The sequence below is a fragment of the Pelodiscus sinensis genome, unplaced genomic scaffold (assembly GCF_049634645.1).
Source record: "Pelodiscus sinensis isolate JC-2024 unplaced genomic scaffold, ASM4963464v1 ctg35, whole genome shotgun sequence".
NCBI classification, from domain to species: domain Eukaryota; kingdom Metazoa; phylum Chordata; order Testudines; family Trionychidae; genus Pelodiscus; species Pelodiscus sinensis.
The window spans coordinates 3,753,253-3,780,744 of NW_027465908.1; the positions used below are offsets into that span (position 1 = coordinate 3,753,253).

The window sequence follows — 27,492 nt, forward strand, 5'->3', positions numbered from 1 at the left end:
ACTGCACTAAAACATCCTATATGATATACATCATAGCAAAGCCTAGACAATATATTTATTCATCCAGTACAGAAAGCACTATAAATTAAAATAATGTTGGTAGAAAAGTATTGGGTGCAGCCACAGATCACAAATAAAACAGCTTATAGCCATGCAGTAACAATCAGCTGGTGGTAGGCAACAAACCACTTATATGCTAATCATCTTCTTCATGAGCAAAAACACATAACATAGCCATATCCTATACCAGAGGGTGTATAGAGTGTGTGGGGGCACATGGGAAATCAGATCTGAGGAATTATTAAGTGGGGACTGATCATAGTCTAATATAGATTTTAAGGCCAATATCAAAATGGTCACATTAACTACCACAAATGCAACAGACAGAATTTTCAGAAGGGCTCAACATGCGAAGTTGGTGCAAACAACACATCCAGATTGACAAAGCAGACATCAGGCAGAGAATAAGAAGCTATACAGGCCTGCCTGTCTGCATACAGTATAGCAGGAACCAGAAAAAGATTGACAGAGGAAGCAAGTATTAAGTGCGAGAGGCATGATGGGAAAAAATATGTTGATGTTTTAAAAATTGTTAAACTTTCTTTCAATGTTTTTCATAAAATTTCATTAAAATAGAAACAATGTTACAAATATTTTGGTTCCAAATAGAATTAAATGAACAAAGTATGAGCAGGGAGCAATCCAGGCAGCAGATCAAACACATGCCATATAAAAAATTAGCTTGTCTATCTTCTATTATCTTTCTTTCTGCCTCTTTACTGCCAGATATTGTCCTGGTTTCCTTTTACACTGCGGCTGTAAGTAGGAATAAGTGATCTTCCGGAAAAGGCTTTATTTTCCGCAAGATCCCGTCTAGACTGGCGCTTTTCTCCAGCAAAACCCCAAACCGGAAAAAGCGGCAGCCATGTTCATGCAAATGCCGCGGGGGATATTTAAATCCTCCGCGGCATTTGCAATTCCAAAGTGTCTCATTAGCATCCCTTTTCCGGAAAAGGGTGCCAATGTAGACACAGCCTCTATGTTTTTTCCATGACCCATAACAAAATATGACAGTACAGTACACACATGTGACTGTAGGCAATAAGCCAGTCTAATCATTGTTGTGACAACATAGGTACTTTACTAAGTCATTGCCTGCAGTAGGGGTAACTGAACACCACTGCCGAGAGGGTATGGCTAATTTGGGAAAAGCCATAGGGAGAAGATGCCTGTGACCAGTGGAACTGTTAACTACAAAAACCTGAGCTCAGATAATTAAGGACTGTCTCTTTTCTACACAACCAATTAGCATACTAGCTGGAAGAAGAGCACAGGCAGCGGCAGTGCCTGGGGTGCCTATAACCATAGCAATCCAAACAGCATAGTTAAGGGACAACTCCATCAAATGTGTTCAGAGTCCATCTAGAAGTAAGCCATGTGGATTACACTAGGGCTGCCTAAGCCCAATGACCCAAACAATGAAGTGAGTACTGGATATTCACAAACTGGATGCATAGGGCAAATTGTTGAAAAAAGGAAGCACTCATATAGATGTTGGCAGGTGAAATACCTGTCATAGCAGGGTGCTGGGTACATATGAAACCACTGGTTTCATATTCTGGGCACTATCTAAACCACTCACACACATGCTCTTCTGAAAGACTATGCAGCTCCCACAGATTGCAGAGGAATGCACAACAATCAAACGACACTTTCCTAAGAACCGAATATTCACTTATTGCTATCGTACCACTGGTTGAGAAACCCTGCTCTAGTCTCTAGACCAGTGGTTCTTAACTTTACTGCAGCCTGCACCCCTTTGGTTCTCAAATATGTTCTTGCACCCCTTATTAAAAATCATTGAAGTAGGTCAGTTCTTTAAACCTAAGATATATCATAAAAATTTGGCATGTCTTGCATCCCCAGAAAGGGCATCTCGCACCCCCAGGGGATGCATGCACCCCAGGTTAAGTACCACTGGTCTAGACTAACAGCAAGTGCTTTGTATCCTGCTAAGAAGCCAGAGCATAATATGAGAACCACTGACACAGGTTACATGCTGTAGCCAGGGCTTTGCAGGTAAGGGTCAGCTGGTCTGAACAGAAAAGAATTAACCCCAGCAGAGGTCCTCTTATTGCTGACATTTCAGGTCAGACACATTGCTGCAAGTAGTAATGAAAGACTCTAGCAGCTCTCCTTACAGAAAAGAAGTTAACAAATTAAGAAGACTCGTCATAGGTTTTTTTCTCCACTGCAGACAGAGAAACGCAGCTTTTCCATTGGTAAGATGTTTTTGGTGGAACCCACTGAACTGATAGTTTACTGGGCAGGTAAAGCATACTTCTACATTATCTCTTTGAAAGAGGAACAGGACACAACCTCTGCCAGCATTTTTTTGTGAACTATTCTATTAATACCAATCAAATTGAGAAAATGATCAAATGAAATTGCATTTTGAGCATCATAAGCTGTGTAATGTCTATTCTGTTAAATTGAGGCCCATAATTGCTTCTCTACTGAAAAGATACAACAAAGACAGCAATCATGGCATGTCATTATCCCAGACTAGAAAACCGGCCTTTGCAGCGAGGACTTCAAAGGCTTGTGGTTCTCGAATTGCATTTGGCTGCTATTGTTGAAGCGCAGGCAATCTTGATTAGGTGTTTACACTGAGGTAAGGCACAGTGCACAGAGAGTCTGAGTGCCTTGGTCTAGAGCCATTAAAAAATTGTACATTATGTTCCTCGCTTTGAAGTAAGGGGCTTGTAGGGAGGAAAGCAACTCATATTGAGTACAGCTGAGCTAGTTTGGGCAGCTACTTCTCTCTCTCAAAGAAACTCATCATCAGGTTCTTAGAGAATCAGGCAGTGTTACAAAAAAGTTGATGCTTTATAAAATGCTATATGAATTAATGAACATACACATTAACCATAAGCACACATCTGTAGTATGTTTAGGTCTATACTGCCTACACACATAATGGGTGTGAACCTTGAAGTAACTTGATATAAGGATCTTTTGGTATCAAACATTCAAATATCTTACCCCATATTATGTTTTTACAGAGATGATTTAGTAAAATTAGATGAAAATGCTCTATTTTAATGCAATGTTTTATATCCATTATGCTTCTCTATTAGCTGTGTCGATAACAATTCTGACAGTTATAATTTGCTGAAAGGTAGAAACTGGATTATTTATAAAGACAACATCCAGAACATGTGTTTTGGAGGCTGAGATGGATATCTGAGATGCTATGTTTTGTATACTCCTTATAATTTTCTAATGCCTATTATCCCTTGCTTACTATTCTGTCACCTGAGTTAACTACTGATTATCTTACCTGCCTTCACTGTCCACAAACTTTAAGATGAATTATGTTTCACACATACCAACTTTGATTGATTGTTTGCTGCATCCTAACCTACTAAGTGGTCTTCCTTTGTTGACAATATTAATACTTATCTTAAAGGACTTATCTTCTGTGGCTGTGGGTTCAATGTACACCACAGTAAGTAAAGAGTAACTCCACTGTAGTCAATGTAATACATCATTGTAAAACAGGCATAAGTGAAGACCAACGCTCTTATTCCTTCAGTTGTAAAAATACTACTTAACTCACACCAACAATCTAACCAGTGGCTTTTCCCCTCTTTTTTCAGGGGTTTTCCTCTCTCTCTTTTTTTCCCCAACCCTTGAAAGGCTCCATGGTAAAGTAAGGATGGCTGGATGCCACTCCTTTAGAGAATGTCAGACTTATTTATTTAGCCAGTGAGGAGCTACTGGAAAATGATATTGCCCTCCCAGCTTGGTAAGAAAATCACTGTTGTTCATAAAGGCCAATTTGCCTTCCACTATTCTGAAATCTAAACTAGAGAAAATCAGTATCATTGCATCATCTCTTTGACCTTAAAGCCACAGCTGTATCTGAATCGATGTATGATTTTCTAAACTTTTAACTCCAGACTTAATCTCTCCCCCTAAACATGACACAAACTCCAGTCATTCAGCTCCAAGAGAGAATTTTCTCAATACTTCTGCTCAGCTACTCAATTCAGATACATCAATACATTCTCATCCAGTATTTTGCAATATACTGGTCAACCTAAAGGGTTTTTCATTCACAGAGGCATAGCAAAGGTTTTATGCTCCTGGCGGCAAAAGCAAAATTTGCACGTCCCCCTCCGCCACCATGTGACAGGGCCCCAAACCTGGTGCACAACTGAGCCCAACCATGGGAGGAGGGGGGGAGCTTGTACTGTGTCTTCCCCCCACTCCCTCCAGTTTGGGGCGGGCACTATCCCACTGTTGAAGAGGGAGGAGGGTTGGGCTGGGGGCGCAGAGGCAGGGAGGAGGCTTCAGCAGGCAGTGGTGGGCGGAGGAGGAGCAGGCGAGCCGAGGTATGATAGGGGGAGCAGAGGGGCAATTACCCCTCCCCCACCTCCTTTGCTATGTCAGTGAATGCAAGAGATTAACTTACCTATTAAAATAACACTCACAAAAAACTTTTAAATAAAACTCACACACAACACGAGAATCACCCTCAATTTCTTGAAGGCACTTGAAGCAATAAGTAGCCTTGAGGGTACACTGCAAGCGCAGCTTTCTGTCTGCCACGAGGACTTTTTCCTTCAGGCTGCTGTAAGATTCTTTCCTTAAGTAAAAGACAGGGGTCTCTCTGAGCTGCTCTTCCAAATTTCACACAAGCCATTCAACTGAAGCCATAGATATCAAGATTCAAGGCCAGCCTCGCCTTTGGCAGACTGCCTCGCCAGATAGTCACAATAACAATGTCCGAACATGTATAAGACTTTTAGTAGAAAAAGCCATGTTAATCCCAAGTCTCTGCTATGGCTGGGAGATGTGGATGACCTAAAGCATTTTCTTCGGAAAATCCACAGAAAAACATGAGGGGATCTATCACCTCAGTAATGCCAACTCCTTTAGAACTGAGGCTCTGATTATCCAGCACCAGCTGAGGTAGAGCGGGCACTGTGTGCACATGTCTGATATCTTTTTTCCAAAACTGCTACCTGCCCAACTTGTCAAAGGAGAAAGGAAACGGGGAGGCCAAAAGGAATGGTTTAGAGCAGTGTCTCAACCTTTTTTTTTATAAAGTACCCCTTTTAAAAAAAATTATAAGTACACCCAGTACCTACAGTTTTCAGACACACAATTTTTTCTACCATTGCAACATATTTGTTTAAACAATTTCATCGTATCCCCATCACTCCTGACAAGATACACTGCCCATGGAGGTCAATGGGGCTGGGCTGTTTTATATGTAAAGGTACTGAGAAATGTATGTCAATCCATGATGGCAATGTGTATATTATGTAAATAATACTGAATAATAATTGCCAAATGAGACCACTTCCCAACCTGCTTACAAAGGGCCTGATACAATTTAAATTATAAGCTAGGATTGAGCCCAAAACAATCTGTGACCCAAAAAGATCCAGATAACATTTAGTCACCCTTCAAACATATAAGGGACCAATCAGTAAAAGCCCCATTGCCTGGTAGAGGTGATCTTTGAAGAAAATTGGAGAGAGTTTGAATTTACTTTTTCTGACAGCAGCACTTTCTCTCACTGAATGTGGGGTCTTCAACATAGCTTTCACTTTGTGTGTCAGAATAACACAGAAATGCATTGTCACAGCTAACTCCATTAAGGTCAAAGCAACATGCACCCCAAAGACAAAAGAACAAATACTCGACACTGGCAGTAAAACCATCTCACCTCTTCACAGAGCGCACAAAGGGTCTTGTTCACCCAGAGACACAAGTCATGACAACTCTCTCTGGAGAGAGAGAAAACATCCCGCCTCTCTGTGGACACACCAAGTGTTTTCATGTGGCATCTTACCATGCTGTTTAAATCGCCTGCTTGGATGAGGAAGACTCACAAAGAGTCTGTCCATCATCCACACTGGAGCAACATGGTGATTTCACCACAGGGGTAACAGACCTGATCTCTCTGTGGGCTCTTGTGGAGCAGCAGGAAGCCTGCAGCCATCTCTTGGGGGGAGAGGCCAAGGCTGCCTCCATTGCAGTGGTTCTCAAGCTTTTTGGCCCGTGGACCACGTGGCTCAATATAAACCTTTCCACAGACGGCCAGTTGTTAATGGAAACTCACCTTTAATTATACAGTTATGCCCAAGCCATCTTGCTAGTGCTGCAGCTGGGGAGAATGGATTAATTTCAATTATTTAACAGATTAAATGTTTTAACTTTCTCATGTTAGTTTATCAAACTTCATTTTAAATAAAGTAAAAAATTAATTTATGTCCAATACAAAAGGTTTCAATCTTTTCTTTACCTATGGCAGGGGTAGGCAACCTTTTTTGGATCAGGGGCCACTGACCCACAGAAAAATCAGATGGGGACCACACAAGTGAGAAACAAAAGAACTCCTCCCAAAACCCCAACGCTCACTGAGGTGGCCCCCAACTTAGACACCTCATTCCTCTGGCATTCCAGCCCCAAGGGGCAAGGGGAAGGGCTGGGGAGGACTGAGATTTAGAGCTTTCCATAGGCTAGGGGGTTCAGTGTATGTGAGAGGGCTGCCAATGAATGGGATAGGGATGGGATCCAGGATCTAGGAGGGAGGTGGGAGGTGGAAGGGGGCAAGTTTGCAAGGTCTGGGTGGAATGTAGGGTGCAGGAGCAGGCTGGATGTAGGGTAACTGGCCAGGGGGAGAGGGCAGGAGCACATTGGGGGTAGGGTATCTGGCTAGGAGGGACGGTGCAAGGAGGGGACTTGGATAGGAGTTGGACCTCCCTGGTCTGGTACGCTCTGGACCTGACTTTTTCCAGATGAGGGATTTTTTGGACCAGGGGAGGTCATTTCAGGGCTCCTGGTGTTGCCCTCTCCCCACTAGGCTTCTTTGCACCTTCATCCCCTGCAACCTAGCTGAGCTGCCCATCTGTTCCCTATGCCTTCCCCCATCCACCTCAGTCCAGTTAAGCCCTGCACTGGTTCCCTGCATGCCTCCCCCACAGCACTGCTGAGCCCCATTTCCCTGCACCTCCCCCCAAGCCCCACAGACCTGCTGAGCCCAGCGCTGATTTCATGCCCCTCTCTTCCTCCCCTTGAGTCCAGCCCCGGGTTCCCGGCACCTCCCTCCTCCTGCAGCCCAGCTGAGCCTGGCGCTCCGCATCTCCCACCCCACCCCACAGCCCAGCTCAGCCCAGCACCCCACACCTCTCCACTCCCGCGGCCCAGCTGAGCTCCGTTTCCCTGCACCTCCTCCCAAACCACGCACACCTGCTGAGCCCAGTGCTGATTCCCTGCCCCTCCCTTGAGTCCAGCCCCGGGGTTTCCCGGCAGCCCAGCTGCCTTCCTCCTTCCTCCTGCAGCCCAGCTGAGCCCAGTGCCTTCCCCCCCACGCAGCCCAGCCGGGCGCCTGGTGGCAAGTGCCCCTTCCTACTCCCCCCTCACTATGCCTCTGTCCATTCAGGATACTCCACTGTCTCATTCCTCATAACATCTCAATCTATCATGGATTAATTACTTTGAGATTTTTGGACCTCTAATTTTTCAGGTGAATGTGCTCTGCAGAATGGACCTCCCCCCCTTTCATTTATGTTTGTCCCCCCCCCCCCAGTATTTTAGGGTGTGCAGTGATTATTTTAACGTGTACAAAATACCAGATCCTGTGTTGTCAATTCCATGTAAATCCAGAATGATTCTATCGAATCACCGTTTTAACTGTGGACAGACCTAGAGCTATAATGTCTTGTCCCAACAGTGGTTTTTTTTTATCAACTTCTATTTTTCTAGTCCAGGTATTCCCTAAAGAAAAATGCCTAAGACGACAATAGATACCTGTAAAAGAATGCTGACAGCTCATTAACCTAATAATAATGGTCTCATTTATTTTGTGCTTCTCCTGTTGTCCCTAATCAGTTACTTTGAAGCTCCAATTCTACACTGTATGCTCCAGCATGGAGCCCCACTGAAATCAAAGGGAATCTGTATAGGTTAGCTCTGTATATATGTGCACATGCATACACATTATTGCAAGATCAGGTAGATTGCAAAATCTTTGACATAAGACACAGTTCCTGCACCAATGTACAGCCTGTAGCAGAGTCAAGACCCAATATCCAGTTAGGTGCTCCAGGTGCAATAATTCTAATACTACTTACTAATAGATAATGCTAGGCATTGCTTACAAATACATTGTCAGAATTTCCAAATGGTAAATAAAATATCAATGTAAGCTTTTAATAGCCTCAATCTAAATTAATGATTTTTGCCATCAATTGAATTATAGATGGAAAAACAAGAGCTCTTAATATCTCTTCCGGCAAAGAGCTTGTCCATTATTCCACTGTTTGTTACACATACGGCAGGTGCCCCCTAGTGTTTGCATCAGCTATTCATTAGCCTTGTCAAATGGTACGTAATTTACAACGTAAGGTCTCACGAGCCAGCTTTATCAATGACAGTGAAATCTGTGGTACCTTTCAACAGTAACTCTTCATATTGTATCTTCCATCTGTGCATTAGTCTATGCAAAGTAGTTGTAGCCAGGGTTATTAGAGAGACAGGTGGGTGAGGTTATATTGTTAGGTAGCTCTGTATAGCTTTCAGCCTTGTCTCTCTCTCACTCAAAGAGGTTGTGATAGAGATGTAGCCGTGTTAGTCTGGTGTAGCTGGATCAAAACACAGGACTATGTAGCACTTTAAAGACTAACAAGATAGTTTATTAGGTGATTGGACTGATAAGATATCACTCACTCACCTTGTCTTGCTAATCTTCACATTATGTAACATGTGGTCCGTGCCCCATTCTACTGTGGTCCGGTACATTTAATCAATATTTTCAAAAGTATCTCCCAGTCATGGACGGTTTGGTGAAGCTTCCACTTGGAGGCAGTAGCTTTCCTGCCCAGGCCCCGCCCCCTTCCCAGTGTCTCCCTCCTCTCTTCCCTGCACATTCTGTGTCCCTGCTCAAGGCATGCTTGTTCCCTTCCTGTCAAATCCCTGAATCCAAGCAAATTATCGTTGGAAAAACAACTCTGCTTTTCTGCAATTTCTTTCTCAACAAAATGAAGCATGTTTTGTAGCATATGCCAGACATGCAGAATTAACAGCACTAAATTTGGGAATAAGAAATGTCAGGCACAGGTTTATTATATCTCCTCAGAGCTGACATGCAGGCAGCTTGCAAACACCCCAAAACCCCTCTCCTTGATCCTGTGGAACAAAGAACGGCAAGCACCAGTTAAAGCTAATTGAGAAATCTCTGACTTTTCTTTACATAAACGAGGTGTCAGGCCTTATTCTCAACTGACATTTGCCCCCTGACAAGAAGATGATGACTAGAATCAGACTGCAAAAGTTGCACCTCATTTTTACTTCTTCACATAAACAAGTTGAGGGTTTCCTATGATGATTGTTTCAACAACAGTAAGCACCTCAGACAATGAATAAGAATTGCCAAGGGACATGCCAGTAAGATACAGGCTGGCTGCTGCTTTAACGACAGCACCCATTCAGCTCCCAGAACCAAGAAGGTAAAATTTCCCACGGAGACAGCATGATGGTGCCAGCTTTATGTAAAGCACTGGCAGACTCAATATCCCCAAGGGTAAAGGAACCAAATCCCAAGCCCTGTTCTCACCAAGCAAATGTAATCTCTCAACCACTGAAAAGAGTTGAGTCCTATCCTACCAATAACTTCTCTCTTCCTTGCCACTACGTCCACACTTCTCTCTCCCCTTCACACACTTCTCTCTCCAGGCTCCTGCCACTCAAGATCCCTGCCCTGCCCACCACAAAATTCGAACAAGTGAAAAAAGACAAATTGTCCTGGCTCAGACAACTGCTTACCTGTGGGAAAGCTTCTCTGGTCCAGGTGGAGGGGAATCCATTCCTCCTGGCCATTTATTGTTCTGCCCAGTCCCAGTTAGCAGGCCAGCACAGGGCACCTACTGCCACAAATGATTCAGCCCTCGCTGCAGCACAAACAGCATATGACTGGCTGGCCTACCTGTGTCTTTGACTTGCCCTTTGAAATGTGATGATGGGGGGAGGCCCTGCTCTCACTACCCTGCCTCTTCTGACAAATTGCTCCAGCATCACACAATGGGAGGAAGTGTCCTCCCATCAAGTCCCAAATTGAAATTTCCCTGCAATCCAGGAGTAGTGGCTACTGCATGAATAATGCTGAAAGATTTTGAAATCGTAAAAAATACTTTGCAAAACTGCACTTCTCAGCACTTTCCATCTGATGACATTAAAAAGCCTAACTAAAACCAATCAATATATGCAAACTCCTGTGAGGCAGGTAAATATTATATTAATTATTATTATTATCCTTTTTGGATGGAGAAACTGAGGCATGCGATAATTAAGTTCCTTATCTGATGTGGTTTTTTTAAAATCAGCAGAAACCCTCCCTTTAAGACCAACCCTTACATCAGGAGGGGGCTGCACACAAAAGAGAAGCAAAAATACCCCAAAACCACCCTCACTCCCCACATTCCCCCTGCATACTGGAACCTAGTGGGGCCCATACTAGTAGCTTTTGTGTACTCCCCATCCCTGCCAGCTCCCCAATGCTTAGCCAGATCCAAGCAAGCAGGAGGCTGCATTTGGCCCCCAGGCCTTAGGTTTCCCCATCCCTGCCTTAAATGATGAACCCATCATTTTTCCAGTGTCCTACTGGAAAACTGTTACAGGAAGGTCACTAAGAAAACCCCCAATCTTCACATTTCTACCAGAGGGGAACACAGGCCACTGACTGCACTGAGGTGGGAAATCACCCTGAAACCCCAGCCTCCCCCAGTACAGGAACTTGGCAGTGAAGCCGCATCTGGCCCTAATGCAGTAGAAGGGCTGGCCCTGCCTCTCTGTACCAAGCATACCAGGTGTGGCCGGGCAGGCTCAGTCCAGCATGAGACAAGTGTGGAGGGGGTTAATGTGGGGGAATCCAGGTGTGGGCAGCTCAGTGGGAGATCTGGATGCACAAGGGACTGTTGCGAGGTTCTGGTGCAGGTGCAATGGGACTCTGGTTGAGCTCAGTGGAGGAGTTGAGGGAAGCGGAGGTGGGGTTTGGTGTGGGGTCTAGGTGCTGAGGAAGTAGGACTTGAGAGGGTAGGGGGTCCAGGTGCAGCTTGCTGGGGCTCAGTGGGGTGGAGGTGTGGGGAGCTTGTTGGATGAGTCCAGGTTTAGGGGAGCAGGACTTGTCAGGGTGAGCGTTAGATGGGCCTGCTTAACCAGGGAGCCCCAGTTGCATTCCTTCCCCCAGGCCTCTTCCCCCACCTCCTCACCCTGCCCCCCCCCCCCCCCCACTGCAGGGCACAGAACACAGGAAGCATGTGATAAGAGGACAATAAGGGGATGAGAGCCAGCCGCTATCTCTGTAGGGCTTGCTGAGCTAGGCAACCCCCTCCCCCCCACACATACAAGCAAGGGGAGGGGAACTGTTAGGAGAGGGCAAGGGGAGAAGAGCTCCCAGCAGCTGGCTTAGCCACAACTGGGCTGAGAAAGTGAAACCAAACCCACTCCCAGGCCACACAGTAGCAAGGGGGGAGCCAACCGAGCAGGAAGAGTGCAAAGGAGAAAAGGGGGGGCAGTATGAAGGAAGCCCGCTTTGCCCACCCTGGGCCAACGTGCAAGGAGGGGGACTGGATGGGTGAGGGGCCAAGCAAGGAGGCAGCTAAACTGGCAAGCAGCAGCTGCAGGGACACAGCAAGCTGGGTGTGGAGGTCTCTGCAGAGCAGGGCTGGCTCTTGTCCGGGAGCCTGGGACTGGAGAATGCTGCAGCAGCAGGGAGAACCCATGTGACTGTCATTCGAGCCTGGTGTCTGTGCCAGGCAGGTTATGGGGGCTGCTGAGGCTCCCCACATGCAAGCTGCAGGCAGGGAGGGGACAGGCTCCAGCTCCAGCCTTCGGTAGGCAGAGCCTGCCTTTGCCTAGCAAACCAGACGCCCATGCTCCTAATGTTGGTTGTTTCAATTCTGGGAACAGAACTTGAGAAAACTAGGTCCTTCATTTCCAAGGGACTAGCATACCCGCAGCTTCTAATTATTTAAAATTGAACTATAAATGCACAGTAAACCTAAAAATCAAGCTTCAGGTGTCTAGCACACACAAAACCTGAACCTTCCGTGGCTAGCAGATACTCTTGAAAAATGTTACCGTATTTTCCGGCGTATAGGGCGACTGGGCGTATAAGACGACCCCCTATCTTTTTAATTAAAAGATAGGGTTTCATCTTATACCCCAGCGCCCCTCCGCCTCCTTTGCTCCCGGTGTCCCTGGTCTGCTGGAGATGGTCCCCAGCAGACCAGAGGCACCGGGAGCAAAGCCGCCAGGAGCGCCTGGGCTCCCCCCGCCGGAGCCCCTCCGCGGCTTTGAAAGCCTCGGGGGAAGCCGGCGGCGGGGCATCCCAGGCGCGCATGGGCTGTCCCCCCTCCGGAGCCCCTCCGCGCCGCCGCGGAGGGGCTCCGGAGGGGGGGCAGCCCATGCGCACCTGGGATGCCCCCCCCCCGCTGGCTTCCCCCGAGGCTTTCAAAGCCGCGGAGGGGCTCCGGCGGGCGGGCAGCCCATGCGCGCCTGGGATGCCCCGCCGCCGGCTTCCCCCGAGGCTTTCAAAGCCGCGGAGGGGCTCCGGCGGCGGGGCATCCGGCGTACAAGACGACCCCCGATTTTTGGGGGATGTTTTTTAACTTCAGAGGTCGTCTTGTACGCCAGAATATACGGTAGTTAATTTGTTAGTGGGCAAATGTCTGTCTGCAACCACCCACTGTATCTGCACTGTATCTGTATCCTTTTTATCTGATTTTTCAAGCTGCATACAATATAAATTGTATATTTTGTTCAAATGAGGAGTCCTATGGCACCTTAAAGACTAACAGATTTATTTGGCCATAAACAAATGTGCATCTGACAAAGGAGGAAAAAAGCTTATGAATAAATGTTTGTCTTTAGGGTGCCATAGAACTCGTACTTGCTTTTGTGGATACAGAGTAACACAGCTATCCCCCTGATACTTTGTATACTCTGTTGGGATCAAAGCAACCTGAAAGTTGCAAATACAAACTTTTCATACTGTTAACATGATCACTTTTTTGAGTCGCTAAAAACTATTGAATTATCAGTGTTCTACCATTAGAAATAATTTTTCTTTCATGTTGCAACGCTGCTATTTACCACCCATTAGCAGACAAGTGCATATATTGTTAATGGAGCACACAATTAACAAAATCATATAAGCTGAGCTAAACAACTCCAATACATAACAAAATGAATCCAATTAAGAAGGTGTGATGAAGAATCAAGTTAAGTAAGATGGAAAATTTAGTTTAACCAGTTAACTAAGTGGAATTCTACATCCCTGTTAGCCGGGGGTGGGCAAGATACCCCGCATGGGCCAGATCCCACTGGGACGCTCAGGCACGCAGCAGCCATTCTTTTAAGCACGGGGCTGCTCTGAGTGCCTCCCTGCTCTGGAGGGAGGGGGAGGCTTCATGTCATCACCCCACCTCCAGTCCAATCCTCAGCTTCTATTGGCTGGAAACCACCGGCCTATAGGAACTGACCCCAGCCAATTTCTCAGCTCCTATTGGCTCGAAACAACCAGCCAATAGGAGCTGAGAGATTGGCTGGGGGAGGGGGGGCAGTGCAAGCCTCTTCCCCCTTCTGGAGTTAAGAGCCACATGGAGGGAGCAGCTGCATTTTTGAGCAGTCTGGGGCTGCAGCAGGCAGGGAGCCCAGCCTGTCTTGGGGCTGTCACAGGGCGGCTGGCCAGGAGAAGCTTAGGTAAGCGCCTCCCAACCAGAGCCTGCCTCTGGCACCCCACCCCTCCCATACCCCAACTCCCTCCCCAGGTCACCATCCAAACCCTCTGCATCCCCCTGCTCTGGGTCACAACTCCCTCCCAGACCCTGTATGCCCTCTGACATCTGTCCCCCAGTCCAGAATCCTCTCCTGCACCCATACTCCCTCCCTGACCCTGCACCCCATTCCTCTGCCCCGGGTCGCAACCCCCTCCTTCACCCAAACTCCCTCTCAGACCTCACACTGTCTGCTGCATCCCAGTCCATTATCCCTGCGCCCTTCTGCACCCAACCTCCATCCTAGACCACACGTCCCCTCCAAAGCAAAGTGTGGCCCTTGACCACTTGGAGTACACCCCACCAAAAATTATTGCCCACCCCTCCAGTTAGCTAAAATACTTAATGTAATCAATTAGCATTGGCGCCATTTTTTTTCCAAATTAGGCCAAGGATTTGACTCCTCCATTGGGATGCCTTTAAAATTCAAGCCCTGCCCTCTGCTGCACAGATGAGCTTGGAGGAAATGGCACGTGGAACGTTTTTCTTGCCTTCCTTCTTACTGAGCCTGTATGAGAGCAGAGCTGTATCCCTACCTACTGTTCACCTGAATACTGAGATAAAGCTTAGCTTCTGCCCTGTAGCAGGTGACATAGCCAACTTTTTAGAAGCCACCGCACAACTGGGAATATGAACACACTCTGATCCAATCAAGGGCAGGGAAGACACACAGCCCAAATGGTTTCTTTCACCATTTGTCCTATGCAAACATTTGATTGACAGGAAATCCAGGAATTCACTGAGCAAAACCAAGAGATTCAGTAGATGTGCCCCTTTAAGCAATGGCCCATCTGCTTAGTTCATAAACCTGTCAGATGTTCCAAATAAAATACGTTACCCACCTGTCCTTGATGGACTTCCCCTCGCTTTCTACTGTGCTGGTGAAGATAAGAATCCTGTTTCTGGGTAGCTAATCCCAAAGTATGTTTATTTTTTTCCACAAAGTCTTTTTTTGCTTTCTGCTTTTGTGTTTCAGGAAAAACATCACCATATGCACTGGAACTGTGTTTGTATTGACAATCATCTGCCAATCGCTTTCCTTTCATATGCAATCTAAAAGGGGCACTGCTTATCCCAACTGGTTGACCATCAAGGTTTAATAATTCTGTATCAAATGCAGAAGATAAATTTTGTCTTTCTATCAGCTGGTTATCTTCTTCCAAGATTCTCACCAAGGTGTCCTTAGAAGTGACAAAAAATGAGTCCTGTGGGACTCTCTCATGAACCTCATGCGTTATATTCAATCCAGAAAACTTTGCTCTCTCTTCATTATTCTTCCAGTTGGGATTGTATCTTAGGTTGCAGTATCTGTCCACATGTTGCTGTTTGCTGTGAAAATGAGTAAAAGAAATACAGTATTAACATTTTTAAAAAAGAGAAAAAACATTCAACAATTATAGTTAGGGCCCTACCAAATTCATGGCCATGAAAAATGCATCAATGACTGTGAAATCTAGTCTTTTGTGTGCTCTTAACCTATGCTATCCAGATTTTATGGGGGAAGACCAGCTTTTCTCAAAATGGGTAGACTGACCCAAAAGGAAGTTGCAGGGGGGTAGCAAAGATATTTTAGGGGGGTTGCAGTATTGCCATCCTTATTTCTGCACTGCCTTTAGAGCTAGACAGCTAGAGAGTGTCAGCTCCCAGCTGAGGGCCCAGCTCTGCAGTACGGGTAGTAACACCCTACCAGGCTACCCTTATTTCTGCGCTGCTGCTGGTTGTGTGTCTGCTTTCAGAGCCGGGCTCCCAGTCAGCAGCTCCCAGTCTCTAGCTGCCGAGATCTGAAAGCAACATTGCTGCCAGAAGCAGTGCAGAAATTGATGAATGGTGTCTAGTCTGTCTGGTTGGGAATGTTGGCAGTTCTAGATAGCAGTACTGTAACCTTGCCTACAATAACTTTGCAATCTCCCTCCATCTCCTTTTTGGGTCAAGACCCTAATGTTACAATACTGTGAAATTTCAGATTTAAATAGCTGAAATAATTAAAGTTACTGTTTTTAAAATTCCATAGCTGCGAAATTGACTGCCATGCAGTACAAGAGGTTTAGATTGGACATTCCGAAAAAATTCCTAATGATCAAGGTACCGTATTTTCCGGCGTATAGGGCGACTGGGCGTATAAGACGACCCCCTAATTTTTTAATTAAAAGATAGGGTTTCATCTTATACCCCAGCGCCCCTCCGCCTCCTTTGCTCCCGGTGTCCCTGGTCTGCTGGAGATGGTCCCCATCAGACCAGAGGCACCGGGAGCAAAGCCGCAGCAGCTTTGCAAAGCCTCGGGGGAAGCCGGCGGGGGGGCAGCCCAGGCGCGCCTGGGATGCCCCCCCGCCCGAGCCCCTCCGCGGCTTTGCAAAGCCTCGGGGGAAGCCGGCGGGGGGGGGGGGGGGATCCCAGGCGCGCCTGGGATGTATACCCGGCGTATAAGACAACCCCCGATTTTTGGGGGATGTTTTTTAACATAAAAAGTAGTCTTGTACGCCGGAATGTACGGGTAGTTAACTGCTAGACAGGGCTGTTCCTAGGGGGGCCTAGGGCAACCCACCTGTCCCAGGCCCCTTTCCATATACCCATCCCTGCTCCAGTCCCGCCCTGCCTCTTCCACCCCTTGTTGCCCCCAATGCACCCCTTCCCCCAAGAGACACAAGCTTGGGGATTACTGGGAAGGCTGGTGCAGGGCATCAAACGGGTTCTCCCTCCCCTTCCCTCCCCCCCCCCCCACACACACACTCACCGCAGTAGCGGAAGCTGGAGTGACCCAACAGCCTGCTCTACCCTGCTGCCCATCCCCCAGCTAGATTGCTCCATTTCACTGTGGCAGCGGGAAGCAGAGCTCTTTAACCCACTCCCCCGAACCTGGGGTGGCTGTCCCAAACCATCCTATGGAAGGGATGGCTCTGCCATTAGAATAAAATAGAGATATTTGAGAGCAGATTAGACAAACACCTATCAGGGATGGTCTTAGAGATGGTGCTTGGTCCTGCCATGAGTGCAGGGGCAGGTCTAGATGACCTCTCAAGGTCCTTTCCAGTCTTATGATCCAGTATAGACCAGTGTTTCTGAAAGTGTTCTGAGAAACCACTTTGAGAAACACATTAATTGGCTGTCCTGGTTTGTTTATTTACTGACGTTGCGGCCACGGAGCTTCGCGGCTCCCATTGGCTCCGTTTTGTTCTTTGCAGCGAAGGAAAATGGCATGGGCCGGGCCACCACTTCCCGCTGCTCCGCTTGGCTGTAAAGAGTGAAACGGAGCCAATGGGAACCGTGAGGCTCTGTGGTCGCCGCGCCAGTAAACAAACAAAAAGGGGCGGCCAGTTAATGTGTTTGTCAAAGTGGTTTTGCGGAGCACTTTCAGAAACACTGCTTTAGACTGTGAATTTGGTTGGACCCTAGTTATAGTCTAACCAATTTCATATTCTAGCCTTTGTCCACACTTGTATAAACCCTTACACATGAGAATTCTATTAAGTTTAATGAGACCACCCATGCATAAAGTTTCTCATGTATGAGACCATTTTTAGGATTAGGTCCCCCACAGTTACACTGAACTTGAGCCAAAGATCCACAAACAGCACTTTCTTCAAGTTTAATTTTAATTAGCTTTACATTCTAATTAGGATTAAAACTATCAAATCTGATCACCAAATATAATATTTTCCTTATATAAATTCATCATGGTTCTTAAAGGGGGAGGAAAAGGAACACCCACAACATGCATGGCAACAAGTATTTTTTCAATTGTCTAGTGCAATTTCATTTCAGAGGGCATAAATTGACAGAGGCATTAATTACTGATTATCTTCCACAGAAAATTCCATTAACTCCCCAGAGTTTCTGCTCTCTGAGGTAAAAGTAATATTCTAGTTAACATTGGTCTCTCACAAGTACTGGTTACCTAAGAGGGAACAGCCTACAGATTTTATAGTATTATCTCCATTTATTACCAAGCAGCACCAAGATGTGTGCTCTGTTTGTTAATAGAGCTTTCCCACAAATATTTAGAGAAGTCTTCTGTGTAGGATACAGTTGTAGCTAAAAGGAAAGAGGAACAGAACTAACGATGTTGTGTACTCATGTGAAAAAGTCCCGGATCGGAAAACACATTTAGAGATACAGAGGAAAGAGTAATCTAAAGTGTTGATCAGCAGCATCTCAACTGGCATATTCCAACCACATTTTAAGGTCAGGTGTCCACAAATGGGGCAGGTTTTGCAACAGTGTCTTAAGAAGCCAGGCATCCAACTCTTACTAGTTTTCAAGCTCTGGTTAATAAGCAAGCTATTGGTCTGCTGAATTCTATAAAAGCTGTAACAATTAACTTTTGAAGCATCTACTCAACATTTATGAATACTTTCTAAAGTAGTTACAAATGTAACTTAACATAAAGTGCGGCCTAAATAACAACCAGAATCTAAGTTCTATATTGATACTTTTCATTTTAGATAAGTGTCAGTGACCTGATATACTTTGGACTATTGTTTCAATTCCTGACAGTTTATACCAATGAAATAACAACAGCAGTCTTTAAAAGATCATTATTATTCATACATGTAAATAAAATGCAAGCATAAATGCCTACTTTGAAACGACATAAGCACAGAAATATGTAATATGTTGCTAAAAACAATCACTCAAATAACAGAATACGTTTCTATAGAGCCCTATTGTGTTAAAATGTGTGCACAGCAGCTTGATTATATTCTGTAGTCCAGGTCACCACACTGAAACAAAATGAGTGTAAAGAGCTCCTTCATCTCTAATCATCTCCAGACAAAACGCACACCTCTTATTCCTCCCCCCCATTTGATATAAAGGTTAGATGGACTCTGTATTCAGCACTTCTGTTGATGAGTAGACAGCAGATGCAGGGTTTCCTCTTCAAATTCCTAGATTAGTAATGGATGTAGAGCGGAGGTTTCATATGCATGTACTATGATATTTGCTCCTGTTAATGGACTGTATTTGAGTACTTACTGTGATAACTTGAAACAAAATAAAATCAAATTTCCATTTAATGAAGAGCCTCATATTCAGCATAGTATTCAGTCAAAAAAAATTACTAAAATTAGAGCATGTTTCTAGCACAATTAACATCCTTTGCACTCACAATAAAATGTTCAGTAACTGGCCATTTTGCCTGTTGAGGAGGTGAATAAAAGCACGCTATTAATCATTTATCTTTCATTTGTTTGCCACTTTATTTTAAGTAGTCAGTTAAATTGAAATGGCACATTATTATTGCTTCAGGTTTAATTTAATTTTCTTAAACACAACAATTATTCCCAATATATACAGCATTAAACCTTTTTTGCATAGAACAGCATATGCAATTTTATTTTATATAAAAGTTAAGTCTTTTATAAGAATGTGTAAGGATAACAGTCTGATAGAATTTTTAATTTTTATTTATATAGTTACAGAATAAAAACGCACCTATTCAACCCTCTGGTTTTTCAAAATTGTTTTAAACATACGTTTTCTCACATAAATGCAGCAAATCAAAGTGATTAAAAACTACTCTCTGAATGGAAAAGAGAATCATGCATTTTTTAAATTTATTTAGAGGGATGTCCTGTGCTATCAAGTGCATAGAAAAGGACAACAGTCACCAACTATTAGTGTTGAACAAGTAGCCTGTGCATTATGGTAAGTGCTTTATGATTTGATCCGAAGGCCATTCAAGTTAGTGGGACTCCTTCTGCTCACTTAAGTGGACGTGGGCTAAAGCACAGAGAAGAAGGGATGCCTATTTTTACTGGGCCTGTACCAGCAGTTACCTATATCCTTCCTCCACGTCAACTCAGCTGTACTGGCTGGCACTGTGGGTGAGCAGAGTGTTCCCTGGTACGCTTGTGTGACCACTCAAGAGAGATACTAATGCCACGCAGCTGATTAGCACAGGCTTACAGCTCCCACAGCTAGTGGTGCACACTCACATGTGTTCTGGTGCATATAACAATTTATTCTACACGTGGATGAAAAAGATTAGAGGGAACATTGCTCCTGCCCATCTACGTTGAGTGCAAGTGGGTATGATGCACTCCCCACCAACTTTGCACTGGCAGACCCAATATCTAGGAAACCTAGATAGGGGCATAAGACAGATTCTGATGGTGTCTTACTTCTCTGAGTGGGCATGTAGTCCAAGCTACAATCTAGCACTCAGTGAACAAACAATAGTTGCTCTCCTTTCTTTTCTAAGGACGCAAATTGTACACAGTAGATTTCAAAACACATTGCCCTGACTTCATATTCACATTAAGGCCTGGTCTACATTCAGTTTTTGTATCAATTTAACTGTTTCTGTTAGGTAGGTGTAAGTTGCATTTATGTCCACTTTAATGCACTACCTGAATGGCCTTAAAAGAACTTAACAAAAGAACAGTCAGGGTTATCATATCTATGTACTAAAAATATATTCCTTACCTTTCATTATTACTGTTCTGTTTTCCAATATCTTTTCTATTTGAAAGCTGTACTTTATCATCATTTGCTCCTTCTGGTTCATTCAGACTTTTCTCCTCCAGGCTATCTTCATCTAAACTATCATTCTCCAGCTCATCAGAAGACTGGCTTACCAGTACTTCATTTTCACAAATCCGTTTCTGAAGTTCCAACTGATACTGTGTCTCTTGAATAAGGCTTTCTGAATCAGACTCCTGAGAGTCATGCAGAGTGAGATAAAAATTTCCTTCACTTGAAGATGGCCCTTTTAAATTAGTAGGATGCTCATGTGACTGGATTAATACTCTTTGAGATAAGCTATTATCCATGTTGCAAAGGTGTAAAAATGAAGGATTGGAAATATATGGTACAGATGTGAAGAATTCATTCAGTATTTTGTGCTGCAGTATAGACCAGACCTGTATTTAGGAAATACGAGACTAATGTATACAATTTTTTTCACTGAAATAGTCAATAACCATTATGTTTGTGAAACAAACTAGTCTTATCAAATTATTTAAAAAGAGGCATTGAGGGCAGACTCAGAATTTAACTACTGCAAAGCTGGCACACTCCTTTATTTATAAATACTTCAGGGACATGTCTGCCATTCATATTCAGGACAAATCTATAATGCTGGCTGTATCAGGACTGCTACAATCAATGCAGCAGTGTCGATTTAGCATGCTAAGTCAATGGCAGAGCACCTGCTGTACTCCATCTTTCCAAGTAAGCTAGGTGAGTGGGAGAGCTTCCGATGAGAGAGCACATTGTAGGTTGTAAGTTGATCAAAGTTGAACTTTAGTTATGTAACTTGCGTAATTGAAATAGTGTAATTTACGCTGACTTACAGCTTAAGGGTAGACCAGCCCTGAGTAATATTTCATTCAATAGAAAATCAATAACATTACAGCCTTAATATTGCAAACACTTGAGCACGTGTTTAACTTTACTATCACTAATAGTCCCATTTAAAATGATGGGACTACTCACACTACTAAAATAAGTGCTACATAGTCCTGTATTTTGCATCTACTAAAATTAAGTTTGTGTCTAAGTATTCACAAGACTAGGGCATAATTGTGTAGTAAATTACTATTCAGCATGATTAAGGGTAGCAAAATAGGGCTTTTAATCATTATAAAAATTGCAGTGGCATGTCACTTAATCCAATAATAAAACTTTACACGCATGATTAGGGAAATAAAGTTGAGATACAGGAACAGATTTTAGTTGCAAGCTTCCAAGGGATTGTTTTCCATCATATGTTCTACAACAGTGATCTTATTTACAGCCTATTGGATAGCTATAGTTATATCACTCTAGATATTAATTTAGGACAAAGAATATTTACCTACAAAATATCTTGACAGGGTTTTTATGTTTATATATTAACAGACAAGCCATATGCAATTACATATGTAAGGGATCAAATTAATGAGTTAAAACACGTGTCAGAATTTGAAAATAGGAAACTTTTTTAAAAATATTTTAATGCCATTTTCTTTCATACTAGGTTACAGCACAAGGGGGGCATTTGATTCAGCAGGAAGAATGTCTGTTTGTATTAAAAATGATTATATATCATGTACGTCACTGCATCAATTATCAGTTTTCCTGAGGCAACGCTTCTTATGGCATAAAACTGTTGCTCTTCATTAGGCCTTTTATTAACACACTGATGAATATCTATAACTGTCCTTCCTCTGGCATGATCATACTATATGTAACAGCAGATCTATGTTGGGAGATTATGTGTAAACTGTGGGATAAGGAATAAATCAGCTAGTGTGTGTAGACATTTAAACTGATAGCCATGCTTCAGTTTTAACATAAAACACGGCTTGAAATATACACTTATTCACCCACTCAGTGATGAGTAAGAAACTTTTTTGATGAGCTTCAGGACTTAACCCATCAATATCTACAGAAACTAAGCATGCATATTTATAGTTTTTAGCTCCTTTGTCACAACAACCTTACACATGCAAACTAATGAAGGCATGGTGATTCAGTGAATAGAGCAACTGTCGGGAAATTTGGATTCTGCTGGTAGTGCTGACATTAGATCAATGTGTCACTGGGCAATTTTTTTCACCTATCTGTGCCTGACTTATCTCATCTCTGAAATGGGGATCATGCTGACCTACCTTTGTAAAGCATACTGTATACTCAGATACAGAACTTTAATAATTAGCACTTTTCAGCTATAGATTTCAGACTTTTCTTTTGCTGTACCTCAGAGCAGCAGCAAAGTGAAGTTTACAAATTTATTCAGTTTTGCTGTTCCTGTTCAGAACATGGAGGGCAGCAGTAAAACGTTCAAAAATCAAATCAATTTTGATCTACTGCTACTGAATAGAAAAACCACTACTGTCAGTAAAAGCACATACTAAAGGTAAATACATGTTGACTTAAAAAACAGTATTTTGTGAATTCTAACCAATTTTACTCTAACAGGTGGAAATCCTATGTGGATATTGCTATTTTGGTTTAAGAGTGACTTTTTTTTAGTTTATGTTAAGTCAGTTGAGAACAGGTTTAAGATATAATAAACTTCTCTTAAACTGAAGTAAGAAATATCTCAGGGTATGTCTACACAGCAACATGATTTTGAAATAACTAGCATTTTTTCAAAATAACTTAGTCTGCATCTACACAGCAGGCAGTTATTTCGAAATAATGTCAAAGTACTGTCAAGCTGGAGGATTTTTTACTCTGACTTCTGTAAACCTCATTGTATGAGGATTAAGGGAAGCTGGAGGAGGAGTGCTCTATTTCGAAATAAATGCTATGTAGATGTTCCCAATTTTGAAATAAACTATTTCGAAATAAGCTATACAATTGATGTAGCTCAATTTGCGTAGCTTATTTTGAGTTAAGCCCTGTTGTATAGAGGCACCCTCGGGTATTTGCACCACTTTAAACTGATTTAAAACGGTTAAATTACACCAACGAAACTTTGTATAGTTCAGGGCCAGATGCAAACAGTCATAGGCTAAAACAAAAAGCGAAAGCTCTGAGTCTGGTAACCCTACGGTAAGAGCACTTTTACCTCTTCTTCCTAGCAGCTAGATATGAGATGGAGGCTAGTCATATATTCATAATGATCTATTCTGGGGGGTTTTAAATATTTAAAAGAAGTTTAGATGAACAATTTAATCAGATTTTTCTAACTCCTCAGGCTCAGTTGAAAATCTTAGCTCAAATGTTTCTAATGCAGTCTGGTTAGGAGGTGTTCAGTAAATTTTTCAAGCCTCAAGTGAAAATTGAAGAAGAAAACAAATCTCATCTGTCAAACTGGGTCTCCTATTGTGTCCTTTGTAAGATTTCGGTGTGTGTGTGTGTGTGTGTATAATCTATTTAAATCCTCCATTAAACAGCCATCATGTCAACTTGCATCAGTGTTCCCCATAAACTGAGGCCACCCAGGAGAAATTCAAATGCCGCCCTGCAGATTAACAGAGTGCCCACAGCCAGTAGAATTTGTTTCTACTGGTGGTGCACATCTGCACATGCCTTTGTGCACTTACATTTATTCCACACATGGAAAAAATTAGAGGGAACACTGACTTGCATGTTAGATTTTAAGTCCCAGGAGATGTTATTATGTGGACCTCATTAAAATTAAGGAAACACACATTCTTACAGGAATTTTGTTTTTTGGTGTGACGTGCATGGGAACACACAGAGAAGTTATATAAACTCCTGGCAGACTGAGAAACAGAGTGTGATGGTTGTAGTGATGGTACGGAGTGTAAAAACAGTTGCAGGCCTTTGGATGGTGTTCAACAGGAGCCAGGGTTTGTAATCCTTCTTAAATCCCCCTCCTTATCATTCAGAATCCCTGAACAGTGGTGCTGCATTGTAAAATAGCACCTGCCATGCTTTCACTACTAGTTTAACACACCCCCATGAGCAAAACTGAAAAGAACAAGAAACTGAACAGTAGGTATGTGCTACCCTGCTATTCCCAATCTGCTCAACCCACTAATCCTTTCACTCCACCCCACCATTTCTCCCCTCCCAGTCCTCTTCCCCCTCTTCCCAAAGCTCTGCCCCTTCCCTTTTACCCATACCCAAGTCCTCCCACTTCAATCCACAAAACTTCTATCCCCCCCATCACCCTCCCAATCCTCTCCCCCTCCCCAAATCCTCTCCCCCGATATACGCTGCTCCCCTTCCCCCCTCCCCGAATCCTCTCCCCCGATATACGCTGCTCCCCTCCCCCCTCCCCCGATATACGCTGCTCCCCTCCCCCCTCCCCGAATCCTCTCCCCGATATACGCTGCTCCCCTCCCCCCTCCCCGAATCCTCTCCCCCGATATACGCTGCTCCCCTCCCCCCTCCCCGAATCCTCTCCCCAATATACGCTGCTCCCCTCTTCCTCCCCCTCCCAGAATCCTCTCCCCCGATATACGCTGCTCCCCTCTCCCTCCCCCTCCCCGAATCCTCTCCCCCGATATACGCTGCTCCCCTCTCCCTCCCCCTCCCCGAATCCTCTCCCCCGATATACGCTGCTCCCCTCTCCCTCCCCCTCCCCGAATCCTCTCCCCCGATATACGCTGCTCCCCTCCCCCTCCCCCCCGATATACGCTGCTCCCCTCCCCCCTCCCCGAATCCTCTCCCCCGATATACGCTGCTCCCCTCCCCCCTCCCCGAATCCTCTCCCCCGATATACGCTGCTCCCCTCCCCCCTCCCCGAATCCTCTCCCCCGATATACGCTGCTCCCCTCCCCCCCTCCCCGAATCCTCTCCCCGATATACGCTGCTCCCCTCCCCCTCCCCGAATCCTCTCCCCGATATACGCTGCTCCCCTCCCCCCTCCCCGAATCCTCTCCCCGATATACGCTGCTCCCCTCCCCCCTCCCCGAATCCTCTCCCCGATATACGCTGCTCCCCTCCCCGAATCCTCTCCCCGATATACGCTGCTCCCCTCCCCCCTCCCCGAATCCTCTCCCCCGATATACGCTGCTCCCCTCTCCCTCCCCCTCCCCGAATCCTCTCCCCCGATATACGCTGCTCCCCTCTCCCTCCCCCTCCCCGAATCCTCTCCCCCGATATACGCTGCTCCCCTCCCCCCTCCCCGAATCCTCTCCCCCTGATATACGCTGCTCCCCTCCCCCCTCCCCCGATATACGCTGCTCCCCTCCCCCCTCCCCGAATCCTCTCCCCGATATACGCTGCTCCCCTCCCCCCTCCCCGAATCCTCTCCCCCGATATACGCTGCTCCCCTCTCCCTCCCCCTCCCCGAATCCTCTCCCCCGATATACGCTGCTCCACTCCCCCCTCCCCGAATCCTCTCCCCGATATACGCTGCTCCCCTCCCCCCTCCCCGAATCCTCTCCCCCGATATACGCTGCTCCCCTCCCCCCTCCCCGAATCCTCTCTCCCGATATACGCTGCTCCCCTCCCCCCTCCCTGAATCCTCTCCCCGATATACGCTGCTCCCCTCCCCCTCCCCGAATCCTCTCCCCGATATACGCTGCCCCCTCCCCCTCCCCGAATCCTCTCCCCGATATACGCTGCTCCCCTCCCCCTCCCCGAATCCTCTCCCCGATATACGCTGCTCCCCTCCCCCCTCCCCGAATCCTCTCCCCGATATACGCTGCTCCCCTCCCCCCTCCCCGAATCCTCTCCCCGATATACGCTGCTCCCCTCCCCCCTCCCCGAATCCTCTCCCCGATATACGCTGCTCCCCTCCCCCCTCCCCGAATCCTCTCCCCCGATATACGCTGCTCCCCTCCCCCTCCCCGAATCCTCTCCCCGATATACGCTGCTCCCCTCCCCCCTCCCCGAATCCTCTCCCCGATATACGCTGCTCCCCTGCCCCCCTCCCCGAATCCTCTCCCCGATATACGCTGCTCCCCTCCCCCCTCTCCTCGCCCCTCCCCCCTTCACCTGACCCTGCAGAGCAGCCTCCCCCCCAAGCCGGGGCAGCGGCGGCGCGCTCCGAGCTCTCCGCGATCCCTTCTGCGCAAGCGCGGCTGCGCCTCGAGCGCGGTGTCACCATGGCCGCGGTACACAGACGCCAAACCCCGCCTGCACGTGCACGTACCAAGCGGCCGTGGGCGGGGGGAGGAAGAGCCGAATGGGCCGTCCCCCCACCAGTATGAATGGTACCTGCCAGCCTGGAGGCCCTCCCCAGATGCCCGGTGCTGGGGATGAGGCTGCGGCTGCAGCTGTCAGTCAAGGGCGGGGGGCGATGGGAGGGGGCGGGGCGGAAGAAAGAGAGAAGGGGAAAGAGTTGGGGGGAGGGGCGGAAAGAAGGAATAAGGGAAGCCCCCATGAAATGTAGCCCCCTGCTCCCAGCACCTGACAGGTGTCAATCACATCTCACAGGTGTCAGTCACTTGTGACAGGTGTCAATCACATCTCACAGGTGTCAGTCACTTGTGACAGGTGTCAGTCACATCTCACAGGTGTCAGTCACACCTGACAGGTGTCAGTCACATCTCACAGGTGTCAGTCACTTGTGACAGGTGTCAGTCACACCTGACAGGTGTCAGTCACATCTCACAGGTGTCAGTCACTTGTGACAGGTGTCAGTCACACCTGACAGGTGTCAGTCACATCTCACAGGTGTCAGTCACTTGTGACAGGTGTCAGTCACACCTGACAGGTGTCAGTCACATCTCACAGGGTCCTCTGCCAAACGCAGACCATGACAATGGCTCCTTGGTGGGGCACTTGCACACAGGCTGGAACTAAGGACATAGTTAGGGGGGGGGGGGGGGTTCCTGTAAGCCAGGGCTATTCAACGCAGCCTGCGGCCCATTTCTTTGTGGCCTGCAGTGGGCTTTGGTTTGGGTTTACGCCGGGCTCAACATGCAGCCCAAGGGTGGGATCCTTTCCACATGGCCTCCACTGGGAACACTCCACAATGGTGTCCTGGTCTTCTGTTGATATGTGGGTTAGTAGTTTGGAAGAAAACATTGTCCTCACTCTGCGTTTGTAAGCAACAGGTAGCCAGAGGCAGTTTTATTACGAGCTGCAGCAAGGGAAAAACTGGTTCGGACAGGGGGGGAAACCCCCCCCCCCCCGGGAGGCAGATCTTCAAATACAAGCAATTATGAAGCAGTTTATATACTGTCTATTAGCTATAATAACAATAACAATTAGTCTCCTTCCCATTACAAACACCAAGGCTACGTCTACACTGGCCACAATTTCCGGAAAAGCCATGCAAATCAGGTAA

At 45.9% G+C, this 27,492-nt stretch overlaps 1 protein-coding gene across 4 annotated transcripts in view; it reads right to left on the bottom strand.

Annotated features, from left to right (window-relative positions):
* JHY (junctional cadherin complex regulator) overlaps nt 1–26,355 on the bottom strand; it is a 58,419-nt gene extending 32,064 nt beyond the window's left edge. Inside the window, exons 1-3 of one of the 4 annotated variants that reach the window (XM_075916397.1) lie at nt 26,201–26,355; nt 20,277–20,713; nt 14,696–15,182 (exon numbers count right to left, since the gene is read on the bottom strand). In XM_075916397.1, the coding sequence (XP_075772512.1) occupies nt 14,696–15,182; nt 20,277–20,623 (834 nt within the window). In that variant the 5' untranslated portion in view covers nt 20,624–20,713; nt 26,201–26,355. Of the gene's footprint in view, nt 1–14,695; nt 15,183–20,276; nt 20,714–26,195 lie in introns of all 4 variants that reach the window. The other 3 variants (XM_075916394.1, XM_075916395.1, XM_075916396.1) reach the window with 3 other exon arrangements.
* Nucleotides 26,356–27,492: the final 1,137 nt, after the last annotated feature.